Below are 17,032 nucleotides of genomic sequence, written 5' to 3' on the forward strand. Positions count from 1 at the left end.
TAAAAGATTAAGCTATTACTTAAAAGATTTGTGCAAAAAGACTTAAAAAGACTTTGGCAGTAATTAAATAGGGTCAATTTAATGTTGACTAAGTAGGTCATAATGAGGGATGGCTGTGTGTTTGCGTGTGTGTGTGTGTGTGTGTGTGTGTGTGTGTGTGTGTGTGTCAGGGTCACCTTGAAGATGCTATGAGGGCCAACAAAACAAAATTGGTGAAGGTTGTGATTATGAGCGCAGGCTGCTGAATGAACATTTATAGAGTAAATTCAGTCATTATGATAATTAGCCTTTCACAAGCCTCATCATAGAGACTGATTGCAATCAGACGCTTTTATCTGCAAAGTACCACTGACTCCAACACTGTGACCACCGCATTTACACACACACACACACACACACACACACACACTCATATATATATATCTCATATATATATCTATACTCATATAAATGCAAATGAGCTGCTGCTTCCCGCCCACTTTTCCAGAATAGGGCGGAGCCTTTACAGCTCTCATCTGACAAAAAAAAACATCTGTTTGGTTTTAATTATCATTCCTATTATCATGCCTATCATGCATAAATCATGCGTTTTAAAGCCACATCAGGGCAGGGCGGAGTCTCTGCTAATACAGCAGTGTCCGTCAACAGTCGTGGGCGGGGCCTGTGCAATGTGACGTCACATTTTACACATTCTGCAAACGGCTTGTTCTGAGACACTGCTTATGATTTATGGGGATTAAAAAAAATGGAGCGGGTGGTTGTGTTCTCACACTAACAGCACACATTTATGTTCAAACAATATGTAAAAGTGAATTTTGCATAATAGGTGCCCTTTAATATTTTTTCTACATTGCAAATAATATTATAAGCATGACTATCCGAGTAAATGTAAACTAATGTTATGAGAGTAATTATCTGAGTGAATTTAATTAATACATTAATTTATTAAATAATACTAATAAAAAAGTGCTTTTAAACCATCATGATGTTGCTTATTTTATACTGGATTTATTATTATTATTATTTTTAAATATTGCGAAAAATTCACCCAGCAACAGCAAGCATTTCTCCAGCTTCAGTCCCACAGCAGCAGCAGCAGCAGCATATGCTGCTTCAGTAAAGAAAGTCCTTTATCTCTGCTCTGCATTCAACATTGGCTAATTCCCTAATCTTTTAAAATAGCTTGGATCGATTGAGCCTCAGGTTTCTGCCTGTATCTCTCTGGCAGCTCCTCACCTTCAGTCCTCGTCATGACTGACCTTGCTCTCAGGATCAAACACAGACTGACGGGATCTCCTTACATACATAAACACGTAATTATACTCGTTCAAATAGCGGCTGAGAGTGGGACAGGAACACCTCGCCCCTTATATTATGGGATAAGTGGGAAAGATGTCCATGTTTAATTGATCTAGATTGTGTTTACTCATTATGTTGTCTATGAAATGCATGACAGTGGAAATTTCTCTTGTGTAAAAGCACTTTCAACAAATAGGGCACATTTTAATCTCTCTTTACTTAAAAGCATTACAGGCATAAATGAAGACTATTAGATTTGTTAGAAAATACTCTTGGCCTTCTTGACTGTAATTAGCATTGTGTCCCACATTTTGCATGCAACCCTATTAAGAGATGATGTCCTGATATGAAACAGAAACTGCGACTGACTTCCGTATATTGACGTACTGTGTATGTTCAAGTGAAACTGTTTTTCAAACAAGAAAAAAGCAGGGCAGGACTTGGTATTATCCGATATATATGCCATTGAGAAGGTTATTGGCTACACCTGATTGAGTTTACAAGTCATTTTAGGAGGGGCTGATCCTTTTTCCAACTCAGTGATTCTGATTTTTTATTTATTTATTTATTTTTCTTCTTTCATGGATGCATCATTACAGTAATCTATGCTTATTTAAGAGAGAGATTGATATGCATCTCTATTTCAAATTTACATTTACTATTTAGAAACTCTTCTAATGCTGATGAGCGCTGATATCAGCACAATGATCTGGAGGCGTGGTAATTAAGTCCAGAGACAAAAGTGAACACACACACACACACACACACACACTCGAGCAGCAGATGCAATGGTGAATTGAGGATCTTTGTGTGGTTACAGGGTCAAGCTTTCACTGGTCTCATATGGACAGGAAGTGTTATTTTTAACATTCAAGGGGTGATAGCATCAAGACCACTTAGTCCCTGATGTACGGTAAACTGTAACTGAAGCATAAATTACCTAAAACTTAAAACCAATCCTGCTCCTATTCTAAACTGAGACAACCTGAGATCCCGTCTGTAAACTCAAATTATTAGAAACCACAGCATTACAAACCATGTGTTCAGTGTATAACAACAGTTTCTGTCAGCTGTGTGTCCAATAAATTCTAATGTGATGTGGTGTTCACCAAGGCTTTATGTTTGGACCGCTCTAATGCTTCCATAAATAATATAAAATAAATGCATTTCTCCTCTACTAAAAAAAGAAAAAAAAAATAGATTGCCACTATGATTTCGACAGCAGTAAGAAAACCATTCAGGTTATTTTTTTTTTTTTTTTGAGAAGTCACATAACACATTTTGTTTCATTTCTACAGTGTGGTGCATTTTGCTTCTGCATATAGCTAACAGGTTTTATGAGAATATTACTACCCAAATATATATATATATATACAAAATGCAAGGACGAATCATTCACAGTAAGACCATTAATATGCATTAAGAATTTTTTTTTCCCCCAAAAAAGTCTTTAATTTCATGCCGACTTGTAATGTTCACAATTTATAAATATGAACTGTGACATCCAAGGAGCCATTTAACTCTGTGTTACTCAAGTTACTGCCAAAAAAAATAGATTGCCACTATGATTTCGACAGCAGTAAGAAAACCATTCAGGTTTTTTTTTGTTTTTTTTGAGAAGTCACATAACACATTTTGTTTCATTTCTACAGTGTGGTGCATTTTGCTTCTGCATATAGCTAACAGGTTTTATGAGAATATTACTACCCAAATATATATTATATATATATATATATATATATATATATACAAAATGCAAGGACGAATCATTCACAGTAAGACCATTAACATGCATTAAGAATTTTTTTTTTCCCCAAAAAAGTCTTTAATTTCATGCCGACTTGTAATGTTCACAATTTATAAATATGAACTGTGACATCCAAGGAGCCATTTAACTCTGTGTTACTCAAGTTACTGCCAAAAGGTCAAATATCTGTTTGTTGTTATTATATTTGACATAATTAACATTTTCTGAAGATTAAGCAATTTCTTTCACTGACCATTTGGTGGCAAAAAAGACTTAATTTTTGGCTAACTCGCAATTTTTAGATTTCACATCAGTCCCATATTAATGTAATCAGTGTATCTCAAATAGCAATGGATGAAGTATAACTAAACCTGACCAAACAAAAACCACAGAATCGTGACAAAAGTCTCACAATTACACAGTATGCATAAATATGCACAATGATGGATGGATTGATTGACTTTTTAATTTAATTATTTTCAGCAGAAAGCATTTCAAATTAATGATTATATAAGTATGTTTGCCAAAAAACATTAATTTATGGTATAAAAGCCTGACTTTTGCTGGTTGAAATAATGGTTGTAATAATGTGGCACTAAAACTCTAAATACTAAAATGTGTAGATAAATAGAGTCTAAGGCTAATCATGACCTATTTGCCCACCCACATGGACCCAGGTGTCGCAAGCTCTCTTGCAAATATGAGAAGAGACAGATCAAAGCTAGTTAATAAGGAGATTAGAGAGATTAAAACATGATCACAAAATCCCCAGCAAACGCATCACACCTTCGCTTGCAGCCAAGCCGGAAGAGCTTTACATTACAGACTGTCACAGTTTTCACTGTGTTAATGTTCTTGCGGCTGCAAGAGCACAACAAAAACAACGTCAAGGTCACATAATGGGAAATGCAAACACATAATAATAAAATTCATACATTGAATGCAACGTAAATAACTCTGGATAAGAGTGCCTGTCAAATGCATAGCCTATGTACTGTACATGTCTATGCATCACCAAACGATGAGCATTTGACGTTTGGATATTTTACTCAGCCTTGTGTTGTTCCGGGTCTCATGTCACTTTCTCTATTCCATTAAAAAAAAAATATATATATATATATATATATATATATATATAAAGATGTTAAGCAGAATACACAAACTGCTCTTTTTGATACAATAAAAGTGAATTATTTAGGCTGGCAAGCTATTAAAAGCAATCTAAAAGCAGTCCATATGACTTCTTTCAAGTCTTCTAAAGCAATCAACACTTTTGTCTGAGGAACAGCTAAAATGCGTGTGCGTTTACGAGAGGAGAGAGTACAAATCAAAGGACGTATATGTGAGGATTACTGGATAGAGATGAATTCTCCGCTGTTTGAGCATCAGGAAGGGGAAATGGAAAAAAAAAGAAGGAGAAAAAAAAACCTGCATTCACCATCTCTGCAGCTACATGAAAATTAAAATCAAGTTTATATAACAGGCATTCTGAAACGTGTGAGACACACAAGCACTCTTCCAAAATCCTCTTCGAAAGCTAGAAAGCATTTTAAAGATCACAAGCCTTGCTCAAACAGCAAGCATAGTATACAATATCTAATTTGATATAACGTTCTTATATTTCATTATATTTCAGAACTGTAAATTCAACAAAACATTCTGATCAAAACTTGATTATTTACGTGCGTATCTTTGTGTGCTTTTTAGGGAACTTGGGCAAGATCCAATCAGATGTTTGTACAGCCGCAGATGTTCATCTTCGGGAAGAAAATAAATATGGTAAATTCTGATAATATGCTGACAAAAGGCAAATAAAGAAGCGACGCTTGTGACCATAATTACACAATACAGTTCATTGACACCTTGTGTTTACCAAGGATTGATAAAGTAATGGTCCAAAAATGACAATTGTTAATAATAACCAAACCAAAAAAACCATATAGGTGTATGTGTTACTGTAGGCAATAATTACTGTATTTGGAAGCTCTACGGAGATGTTTAATGCATAAAGGAAAAGACTCTAATGTGATTTTATTTTAATAAATAGTATCATTTATGTTCTATTATCCGTGTGTAAACATGTAAACATAGATGATACATAGATATGACTCTTCTTCATCGTTTCAGAAATCCACTACTTGCTACTGATATGGGAGAGGACAAATGATCTGGAACCATCTTAGCATTCTCCACTCCTAGTCTATATTTTATTTATGCACTCGAGATAAATCCAGATTTACCAGGCAGCTTTCAGAGCTCATACCTTCAAAACTCATTTCCATCTCTTGTCACAAGGTAAGACTAAATCCTTGGGGATAATCGGAGCGTCAGTAACAAGTCTCGCAGAAAGGTCCTTTACTTGAACCAGTACAGAAAAGAAGACTCTCTAAATACCCTGCATATGATCTCATTTCACCGCAGAACACAGAACACATGAAACACACTGTAAACCAGCCTCGCTCTCACTTATGCAACCCTGAGAAGAACCTATTGAGTTCTGCAGATGATACATGCTGCCAAAAACGACCGTGCATTAGACTGTAAAATATCTCAACATTCTTAAAACAAGATCAATTTTATACAATTGATAATAAGGTTCTAGAAATACACAGCATATTGTATTCCACTGGAAAACTGTATTATTATAAGCATCTAGTAAGGTTTATGCTTAAACCTACCCATACCACCAAACCTTAGTCCCTAAACGTACTCGTATCACACCTCAGTAGCAGCAGAAGTGTTGTGCATTAACACAAGCTTTTAATCATTTTATAACATCTGTCAAGATCATTTGTAGATTTTCAATAAGTGCTCGATCCATTAAGCAATATATAATGTTTGTTAATGATTTATTGATGAAAGTTATTATAAAGTGTTACTCTCAAAAGAAGGTAATTTCTACTTTCATGTCCCCATTCTATGTCTTAAAATTATAATATAATCAATGCTTAAACTGACTGTTACAACTCAGTCTCCACTATATGGCAGTTTTGTAAATAAAGCTATAAATTACTCATGTTACGGAGAAATGAATGCATTAATGCAGTTTAAATTGTTTGCGATTACTCATGAAATCCAGAGTGCTAGCAATAATGCTATGTGAAATAAAACTTAACATAAGCAGATTTCTGTAACTGAAAGAGAACAAGAGCATGGCAGTGCAAACATCTAAGTATTAGCCATGGATTTCAGCAATTAAATATTTGGTTTGTGGTACACTAAAATAACCCTTCCTGTTTGCTAAGATTACAGAAATTGGTGGCAATATCAGAATTTTAAAATATGGTTAAAAAAAAATAAAAAATATCATCATGCATAACACCTTCATGCAAAATAACTCTCACTAAACAATGGCTTTCGTTACTATCAATAAGAGTTCCTGAAGCTTAACCAGAGCATTTTAATACTTAGAAATATTACAGAAATACTTTGATGAATTGCAGCAACAGTACATTAATTTTCAAAAGTCACAGATTTCAAAACCTGTGAGGTGGCATTTACCGTATTAGTCCGAATATAAGACGACCCCCCTTTTTCCAGATGTACCTTTTGGAAAAAGGCTTTTTTAAAAACCAAATCTTGTTTTTTCTCAGTAAAACACATTTTGTCTTCAATTATTTTTATATTGCATATTTTTCCTATTTTAATTTTTGTTTTGAAAGTATGGTAAAAACTGGTAAAATGTACCAACAATCACATTAAAAAAATATACACTTTTCATACAGTCACATGGCTCGTGGCACCAATGCTGCTTTGAAGTCATGCCACACCCCCGTTGGTATGAACATAGCGTGTTTTTCCTTCCCTTTTTCTCAGTCTGTTGTTTCACAAATGCTTCACCTCACTTCATATCACCATAGAGACCTGTCTGGTGTCAAAGCAATTAGCGTTGAAGAAAGACAGTGGTGGCCATCCTTGACACATCAACCTAAACTAATGGCGCAGTGAGATACATCTGTTCTACTGCACTTATTACATCTATAATATTATATTTTTTATATCATCAAACAGAGATGTACTACCCCAGATGAACCTTTCTAACCCTGTATGACCCTGTATTGCCATATCTGAAACACAACAGCAGATCCGAGGACCGAGGAGCCTTTGATATTTCCAAAGATTGTTTCTTTCTTTCAACAGGACACAATTTGTTCAGCTTAACCCAGCAGGGCTTTACCAACACTTGACATTGTTGAATCCCTTGTGAACAGAATGAGGCAATGAACATGACTCCACCATCCAACAATCCCTTACTGCTGCAATACGGTCTCCTTTGAGATCCAGCACCGCAAGACTCCTCCTGGCCACCTTAATCCATGTTCGCTTACAACAATAGCTATGTTTCCATCACCCTATTTTAATGCACATTTTGAAGTATCGCATGAGAAACGAGTGATGGAAACGCCAAATTTCGAATAAAAATCCCTTAATTCGCAAAAAAGTTTTTACTCTCGCTTGAGGTGGTTTTTGACTTGTGCGAAAAAGTGTTGATGCGAATAATGGGAGATGGAAATGCATTTTGCGAATAAGTTCCTCCAAGCACATCAAAAAAGTCATGTGACTTTGCGCTATGGGACGGCAAAACCTGACTAACCAGCGGACCGATCTCATTCCACAGCACCTGAAATGTTGTTATGGTCATTCGGAAATGCACAAGTTTGTCATCAAAGTATTTCTGTATAATTGCCTCCCAGAAATGTCTTACACGACTGCATTCCCAAACAGCAGCATCCACCTCCGAAAGCAACGACCGCATTGTGTTTCGTCTGCTCGCTCTGAGGTGCAAGTAATTTATTATATATGAAAATTATTATATTCTCCTACTTTTCTTAGTGATTTATAGTGCCAGTTTATCAGGAAGTGACGATTTTGTTCTCGTTGCTTGAAACGATGCTAGTTCGTAAATGTTTTATGCAATATTCCAGTTTTGAGCATAAGTTAAATTCGCAACTTTGGATGGAAACCCGGCTAATGGCAGTGTAGGAATTCTCTGGTCCAAAATCTCATAGAAAATGGCTGAGGGATAAAATAATTCCCTATCTGCTAAATTCGATGTTGGTGATTGTGAATCTGACATTGTTACCCCCCTAAACATTCACAGTATGATGCACATGATTCTGCATTAAAGTTGTTGAAAGGGGGAACTGAGCCAAAAACAGACAAGCATAGTTTTGAAAACAGTTCCTTGCACATATATAAAAGGGACATGCATAATACAACTCCTTTAAGATCTTGAGCTGCTAACACAAAGGTTACAGGTTTCAAGATTTCAAATAGTTGACCAAACACTACAATCCTGTGGGAGTATGTGATCTGCCGTGGAGGCCATGTGATGTACCAGCAGTATCTGCAAGGATGTGATTGCAAAAACTGCAGCATTGATCCCGAAACCAGTTTGCTGAATCTGTGGATGTTTCGAGTTAATTGTGCAAATGGCAAAAATTTTTGCAGACTGTTCAAATGTAACTAATTAGACACGTCCTAATCACTGCGCACTGCGTATAAGCAAAAACGTGTTCTTATACCTGCAATTTATTTTCTGGAAACAGTCTCCTTTTAGATTAACAAATGATACTTCCTGGATTGTTTGCAAGCAGCACAATTCTTCTGTAGGTTTGCAAGAATATTGCTAGAACCTCTAAACAATTTTGGGATTAATGAAGCAACATGCAAAGCAGACGATTTTCAGGGAACTTCCTTTGGAAATTGCGGATCTTCTTGAGCCATGCTTGAGGATGCTTTGAAAGCTGCAGGGGTTAGGGATTAGGCTCAAGGTTAAACTGCAGTATTAGATCATGATTATTGTTAGTCGAGTCCTGGTTGCAGTAGCGGAGAGAAATGGATTATGGCACATAAAGCCTGCAGGATTATTTCAGCTGCATCCATGACTACTGCATCACAAATGAAGAGCTTATGCCTTCATGAACACCAAAACAAAGAGAACTGACTGCAGGAAAACTATATTCACAGTCATGCATGAACATGTGCATATGTGTCTACGTGCATCCCATAAGGACAACATCTACCTGTTGCCTGGCAACATTTGAGGGCTAATTCAGGTCCAGTATTGTGTGCTTAGAATGTATTACTCTTCATCATCCTCATGAACTCATACAGAGGATCTCATTTCAATCATGACCTGTCCTCCTCCAAATCCCACTGTCCAGCAAAATACCCTTTCAATCCCTGTCCTCTTCTGTTATTACCTTGTGGTCTGAAATAAAGACTACTGGTGATTGTTTATATACTGGTGATAGTCATATAGTAGCAAAAACAAACAAATGCAGGACAGAATATTATAGCCCTATCTCTGGTGGTGTTCTTTGTGATAGGCATGTTTTGTTAACAAATGTTAAATACCAAATAAAACTAATACTATATTGTGTACTAATCTGATAGTATTAGCTTCTCCCAAATGGTGCACTTGATGTGTGTTCATGGACATGCATGAGCGAAGACCATATGTCCACATCAAGTGCACTATTTGGGACAAGCCCTTAGTATAAGATTAGTATAGTACAGGGTGCTCCTATAGATTCAACTACCTGCAAAACCCTAATCAAATACACCTGATCCAGTGTTTCTCAACCCTGTTCCTGGAGGCACCCAACATTACACATTTTGAACATTGTTATCTGACCTTATCTGACCCATCTATTCTGGTCTTATAGAGTGTCTACTAACAAGTTGATGAGTTGAATCAGGTGTGTCTGATTAGGAAGAGTTCAAAGATGTGTATGTTGGTATCTACAGGAACAGGGTTGGGAAACACAGGAACCCTGTTCCTGGAGACACCCCAACAGTACACACTTTGGATGTCTTTCTTATCTGACCAAACCATTTCAGGACGTGACCTCTCTACTAATGAGCTAATGAGTTGATACAGGTGTGTGTTGGGGGGCCTTAGGATTGAGTGTATAGTATTAATTTTATGTACTGTACTGTAGGCCTCTTTACCTTCAGTCATGGAAGGCCAGTGTCCTGCTGAGTTTAATAAAGGTGTTCAGAATTATTTGCAGTTTACGGACAATTGGGTTAAATTGGGATTGGTACTAAAGTCAGCAGGACATTGGCCCTCCAGGACTGGAGTTGAAGAGTCCTGGGGTAGGGTGTCCAATCTGACATCTCGTGATTCAGGGAGGTATTCATGCATCTTTTTCAGAGTTAGCACTGATGCTGAATTCACAGTGGATTATTATCTGATAGCCTACACCAGGGTCATTCAACTCCACCGCTGGAGGGCCGGTGTCCTGCAGACTTCATTTCCAACCCTAATTAAACACACCTGTCTGTAATTTTCAAGAAAATCTGAACACTGCGGTAAGCTTGTTCCAGGGTGTTTGGTTGGGCTTAAACCTAAAGTCTGCAGGACGCCAGCCCTCCAGAACTGGAGTTAAAGGCCCTGTCTCTTTGGGTTCGGGAAGCCAACATTGTGATATGTCCCAATGCTGCAGTAATCCTGCTTGGAAAACACTCTCTACAATCAGACCAGAGACCAAATTACTCACTCTCATCAACCAGGCCCCAATTCAAATGGGGGTCCATTTTAAACTATGATGGTTGGACATTAAGTGGAAGGTAGAGATGTCATCAACTCACCTTTGGCTGGGCCTCCACTTCCACCACCTGGTTTCTGTTAATGATGCCCTTGACGAGAGTCTCTACATTCCCATTAAACTTCATGAAGAGCACATAGGTGGCATAGGCAAGCAGCAGACTGATACTCTCCCAGTACATGATGTAGTTATCCAGGAAGAAAATTATGAGCATGATGAGGCCGACGATGTAGAAGAAGACATCCCTGAACAGAGGCCACCACGTCAGGTTCAGGATCTCTTTCGAGAACACGGCACACATTCCGATGACAAACAAGATGTTGAACACAGCAGAGCCGACGATGGTTCCGATGCCCACGTTACTATGGGAAATGAATACGCCGATGACGGAGGTGAAGAGCTCAGGAGCCGAGCCCCCGGCCGCCATGAAGGTGGCTCCTGCCACGTCATCTGAGATCGCGAGTTTCTCTGTGATGACCGTGAGCGCGGGGACAAAAAACTCATCGCAAACAATAGCGAGAGCAATGAACATGTAGATCATGCCAAACATGTGCAACACAACAGCACCGCCTCGCTTGAGGTGGTTTTTGACTTGTGCGAAAAAGTGTTGATGCGAATAATGGGAGATGGAAATGCATTTTGCGAATAAGTTCCTCCAAGCACATCAAAAAAGTCATGTGACTTTGCGCTATGGGACGGCAAAACCTGACTAACCAGCGGACCGATCTCATTCCACAGCACCTGAAATGTTGTTATGGTCATTCGGAAATGCACAAGTTTGTCATCAAAGTATTTCTGTATAATTGCCTCCCAGAAATGTCTTACACGACTGCATTCCCAAACAGCAGCATCCACCTCCGAAAGCAACGACCGCATTGTGTTTCGTCTGCTCGCTCTGAGGTGCAAGTAATTTATTATATATGAAAATTATTATATTCTCCTACTTTTCTTAGTGATTTATAGTGCCAGTTTATCAGGAAGTGACGATTTTGTTCTCGTTGCTTGAAACGATGCTAGTTCGTAAATGTTTTATGCAATATTCCAGTTTTGAGCATAAGTTAAATTCGCAACTTTGGATGGAAACCCGGCTAATGGCAGTGTAGGAATTCTCTGGTCCAAAATCTCATAGAAAATGGCTGAGGGATAAAATAATTCCCTATCTGCTAAATTCGATGTTGGTGATTGTGAATCTGACATTGTTACCCCCCTAAACATTCACAGTATGATGCACATGATTCTGCATTAAAGTTGTTGAAAGGGGGAACTGAGCCAAAAACAGACAAGCATAGTTTTGAAAACAGTTCCTTGCACATATATAAAAGGGACATGCATAATACAACTCCTTTAAGATCTTGAGCTGCTAACACAAAGGTTACAGGTTTCAAGATTTCAAATAGTTGACCAAACACTACAATCCTGTGGGAGTATGTGATCTGCCGTGGAGGCCATGTGATGTACCAGCAGTATCTGCAAGGATGTGATTGCAAAAACTGCAGCATTGATCCCGAAACCAGTTTGCTGAATCTGTGGATGTTTCGAGTTAATTGTGCAAATGGCAAAAATTTTTGCAGACTGTTCAAATGTAACTAATTAGACACGTCCTAATCACTGCGCACTGCGTATAAGCAAAAACGTGTTCTTATACCTGCAATTTATTTTCTGGAAACAGTCTCCTTTTAGATTAACAAATGATACTTCCTGGATTGTTTGCAAGCAGCACAATTCTTCTGTAGGTTTGCAAGAATATTGCTAGAACCTCTAAACAATTTTGGGATTAATGAAGCAACATGCAAAGCAGACGATTTTCAGGGAACTTCCTTTGGAAATTGCGGATCTTCTTGAGCCATGCTTGAGGATGCTTTGAAAGCTGCAGGGGTTAGGGATTAGGCTCAAGGTTAAACTGCAGTATTAGATCATGATTATTGTTAGTCGAGTCCTGGTTGCAGTAGCGGAGAGAAATGGATTATGGCACATAAAGCCTGCAGGATTATTTCAGCTGCATCCATGACTACTGCATCACAAATGAAGAGCTTATGCCTTCATGAACACCAAAACAAAGAGAACTGACTGCAGGAAAACTATATTCACAGTCATGCATGAACATGTGCATATGTGTCTACGTGCATCCCATAAGGACAACATCTACCTGTTGCCTGGCAACATTTGAGGGCTAATTCAGGTCCAGTATTGTGTGCTTAGAATGTATTACTCTTCATCATCCTCATGAACTCATACAGAGGATCTCATTTCAATCATGACCTGTCCTCCTCCAAATCCCACTGTCCAGCAAAATAACCTTTCAATCCCTGTCCTCTTCTGTTATTACCTTGTGGTCTGAAATAAAGACTGATTACTTGTTTTCTATAACAAAAGTGTTACTAGTGATTGTTTATATACTGGTGATAGTCATATAGTAGCAAAAACAAACAAATGCAGGACAGAATATTATAGCCCTATCTCTGGTGGTGTTCTTTGTGATAGGCATGTTTTGTTAACAAATGTTAAATACCAAATAAAACTAATACTATATTGTGTACTAATCTGATAGTATTAGCTTCTCCCAAATGGTGCACTTGATGTGGACTCGCGGTGTGTTCATGGACATGCATGAGCGAAGACCATATGTCCACATCAAGTGCACTATTTGGGACAAGCCCTTAGTATAAGATTAGTATAGTACAGGGTGCTCCTATAGATTCAACTACCTGCAAAACCCTAATCAAATACACCTGATCCAGTGTTTCTCAACCCTGTTCCTGGAGGCACCCAACATTACACATTTTGAACATTGTTATCTGACCTTATCTGACCCATCTATTCTGGTCTTATAGAGTGTCTACTAACAAGTTGATGAGTTGAATCAGGTGTGTCTGATTAGGAAGAGTTCAAAGATGTGTATGTTGGTATCTACAGGAACAGGGTTGGGAAACACAGGAACCCTGTTCCTGGAGACACCCCAACAGTACACACTTTGGATGTCTTTCTTATCTGACCAAACCATTTCAGGACGTGACCTCTCTACTAATGAGCTAATGAGTTGATACAGGTGTGTGTTGGGGGGCCTTAGGATTGAGTGTATAGTATTAATTTTATGTACTGTACTGTAGGCCTCTTTACCTTCAGTCATGGAAGGCCAGTGTCCTGCTGAGTTTAATAAAGGTGTTCAGAATTATTTGCAGTTTACGGACAATTGGGTTAAATTGGGATTGGTACTAAAGTCAGCAGGACATTGGCCCTCCAGGACTGGAGTTGAAGAGTCCTGGGGTAGGGTGTCCAATCTGACATCTCGTGATTCAGGGAGGTATTCATGCATCTTTTTCAGAGTTAGCACTGATGCTGAATTCACAGTGGATTATTATCTGATAGCCTACACCAGGGTCATTCAACTCCACCGCTGGAGGGCCGGTGTCCTGCAGACTTCATTTCCAACCCTAATTAAACACACCTGTCTGTAATTTTCAAGAAAATCTGAACACTGCGGTAAGCTTGTTCCAGGGTGTTTGGTTGGGCTTAAACCTAAAGTCTGCAGGACGCCAGCCCTCCAGAACTGGAGTTAAAGGCCCTGTCTCTTTGGGTTCGGGAAGCCAACATTGTGATATGTCCCAATGCTGCAGTAATCCTGCTTGGAAAACACTCTCTACAATCAGACCAGAGACCAAATTACTCACTCTCATCAACCAGGCCCCAATTCAAATGGGGGTCCATTTTAAACTATGATGGTTGGACATTAAGTGGAAGGTAGAGATGTCATCAACTCACCTTTGGCTGGGCCTCCACTTCCACCACCTGGTTTCTGTTAATGATGCCCTTGACGAGAGTCTCTACATTCCCATTAAACTTCATGAAGAGCACATAGGTGGCATAGGCAAGCAGCAGACTGATACTCTCCCAGTACATGATGTAGTTATCCAGGAAGAAAATTATGAGCATGATGAGGCCGACGATGTAGAAGAAGACATCCCTGAACAGAGGCCACCACGTCAGGTTCAGGATCTCTTTCGAGAACACGGCACACATTCCGATGACAAACAAGATGTTGAACACAGCAGAGCCGACGATGGTTCCGATGCCCACGTTACTATGGGAAATGAATACGCCGATGACGGAGGTGAAGAGCTCAGGAGCCGAGCCCCCGGCCGCCATAAAGGTGGCGCCTGCCACGTCATCAGAGATCTTGAGTTTCTCTGTGATGACCGTGAGCGCGGGGACAAAAAACTCATCGCAAACAATAGCGAGAGCAATGAACATGTAGATCATGCCAAACATGTGTAACACAACAGCACCGTGCCGACGGTCCTCCAGGCTGAACAGGTCAGTCGGATAGCCCCCCTGACTCTCGTTTGACTCCGCGGTCGAGCGCATGGCTATGGGTGTGTCCTCCGAGAGGTTACTGTGGTAACCCAGGTGTGTGGACAGCAGTGTCCTGTGTGGGGCGTGGCTGTGTAGCCCCTCCCACTGAGCAGTAGAGCGCCACGAGAAGGCCACTGCACTTATTGCTAAAATACTGATGAGGAGGCCGAGCACCCGTGCTGGCCTGAGTTTCTTCCACAAGCGCTGAGAGCGCTGGCGGGCACAGACGATCTGATGGTGCTGCAAGTCGGAGGCCATGGCCATTTTCTCTGCTTCGATGCTCATGTGCTCTCTCTCTCGTTACGCTATACAGTTGGGCTTAGCACATGCTGAGAATGCTACTTGTACAGTAAATCTGCAGAATCCAGATGTCCTTCAGCACACCAGAGGCTTCCTCATATTAACCTGAGATAAATAATCACAGAGAGAGGGCAGGGTCGGGGTTAATCACACACTACACAAAGCCAACAAGATCTGTGCTGCCTGTATGTCTGTGTGTAATCGGTAAGTGTGCACGTGTGAATCTGTGAGCATCTGCGATTGCTGACTTGTTCTTATTCTCAGCTGCGTCTGCATTTTCAAGGTCACAGTGAAACGGCACAATGTCAAAAGCATGTCTGCATCCCTCTCATGCCCGACACAGCACATTTCACAACATGCACCTTATATAACCACAAATAAGAGCTAAAAATCATTCACATTGATACTACTGACAAATCTGCCACAAAACATTTTGACACGTAATTATCTATTAAAAAAAAGAAAATACATGAAGAATGGAACTTTCATAGTCTACTTTCAGATCTTCTCATGCATATGTTACAACACTTCTACAATACACCCTGTATTTTCTTAGTATATTAAAGTGATTTACCCCATTTATTGTATTGAGGCATTTACACTTATTGCTGGAAAGGATCAAATTAAGTGCAAAAAAAAAGGTCCAGCAACAACTTCAGTACAGAAACTAGACATGTTGGGTCATTTGGTAAGATTAGTTCTAACTGTTGTTCTCTTGATCTTTATCTCTAATTATTTGTTATTTTTTTAAATGTATCTGTTGTTTCTTGTAATGACAATGATGCATACAGTGGAAAGTGGAGTTGGTTTAATTTGTTATTTGGGGAATTTCTGATATTTGAACATATGGGTTACTTTAATAAATATCTGAATGTCTCTAAACCCTTTATCATGTGTGACTTCAGTAAATGTATCCATGCTGACTTCTAATCATGCTGCCATTCATCATGATTTTATTAAAGGGGGGTATGGCTGTCATACCTGAATAATCACCGTCTGTCTGACATGCAACAGACCTGTCACTCTCATGACCTCTGAGCTCTGTGACCAAATATTAAAGGATATAAATGTCCATATATAAAACCACTGAATGATGAATAGTCTTGATATTTGAAGGTGAGTTCTGATCTAGCAGACCGTTATCTGTTTATACTCATACAATCACTAATGAGGCATCATGTGCAATGTACCAATCCCGAACTGTTTAATAAAAGCAATTAAACACATTGATAAACTCACTGATCGAATAAATGAAAAATGTGACTTACATTCAGAGGTGATGGATGAACGTGCAGCAGGTTGACAGTCCGCGTGCGTCCTCTCTCGTGCCCTCCAGTTCTTCCTTTCCGACTGTGATGATGATGATGATGATGATGATGATGGTGATGTTATTCAGGGGCGGAGCTACGAGAGCGCATCTCTGTGTCCAGCTCCATGCTTTTATTCCCAGACACCTATGGCGAGGAGCAACGATCAGACTGACCACAGCTCCCTCTCTCTCTCTCTCTCTCTCTCTCTCTCTCTCTCTCTCTCTTTCTCTCTCTCTCTCTGTGTGTGTGTGTGTGTGTGTGTGTGTGTGTGTGTGCAGGTGTCGCCGTGTGGCTCAGTGACGTCACGATGGCCCGAGAGGAAGCGTTGCCGTGGTTACAGCAGCGGCGACTCTCGCATCATCACGAGCTTCGATCGATAGAAAAAGCACACATCATGTATATGTATATGAAATAGAGAAAAAGAAAACATGTTTTTGATTAAAATAAAGTGAAAAAAGAAGCAACCATAT

General features: G+C 39.3%; 2 protein-coding genes across 2 annotated transcripts in view; both read right to left on the reverse strand.

Annotated features, from left to right (window-relative positions):
* Positions 1-14,276, reverse strand: part of LOC107570623 (sodium/potassium/calcium exchanger 2-like) — a 42,971-nt gene extending 28,695 nt beyond the window's left edge. The window contains exons 1-2 of the mRNA XM_016256875.1: positions 14,271-14,276; positions 10,646-11,176 (exon numbers count right to left, since the gene is read on the reverse strand). Coding sequence (XP_016112361.1) covers positions 10,646-11,176; positions 14,271-14,276 — 537 coding nt within the window. The remainder of the gene's footprint in view (positions 1-10,645; positions 11,177-14,270) is intronic.
* Positions 14,277-14,352: 76 nt separating this feature from the next.
* LOC107570624 (sodium/potassium/calcium exchanger 2-like) lies at positions 14,353-16,742 on the reverse strand. The gene is made up of 2 exons (XM_016256876.1): positions 16,521-16,742; positions 14,353-15,357 (listed from the first exon to the last, which is right to left on the reverse strand). Exon 2 carries the CDS (start codon positions 15,235-15,237, stop codon positions 14,353-14,355), a length of 885 nt encoding a protein of 294 aa, XP_016112362.1. The 5' UTR covers positions 15,238-15,357; positions 16,521-16,742.
* Positions 16,743-17,032: the final 290 nt, after the last annotated feature.

This window comes from Sinocyclocheilus grahami, unplaced genomic scaffold (genome assembly GCF_001515645.1).
Source record: "Sinocyclocheilus grahami isolate Dianchi unplaced genomic scaffold, SAMN03320097.WGS_v1.1 scaffold1485.1, whole genome shotgun sequence".
Lineage (NCBI taxonomy): Eukaryota > Metazoa > Chordata > Actinopteri > Cypriniformes > Cyprinidae > Sinocyclocheilus > Sinocyclocheilus grahami.

Coding starts and splice junctions, on each gene's coding strand:
- LOC107570624 (XM_016256876.1), bottom strand. CDS start 15,237: ATGAGCATCGAAGCAGAGAAAATGGCCATGGCCTCCGACTTGCAGCAC.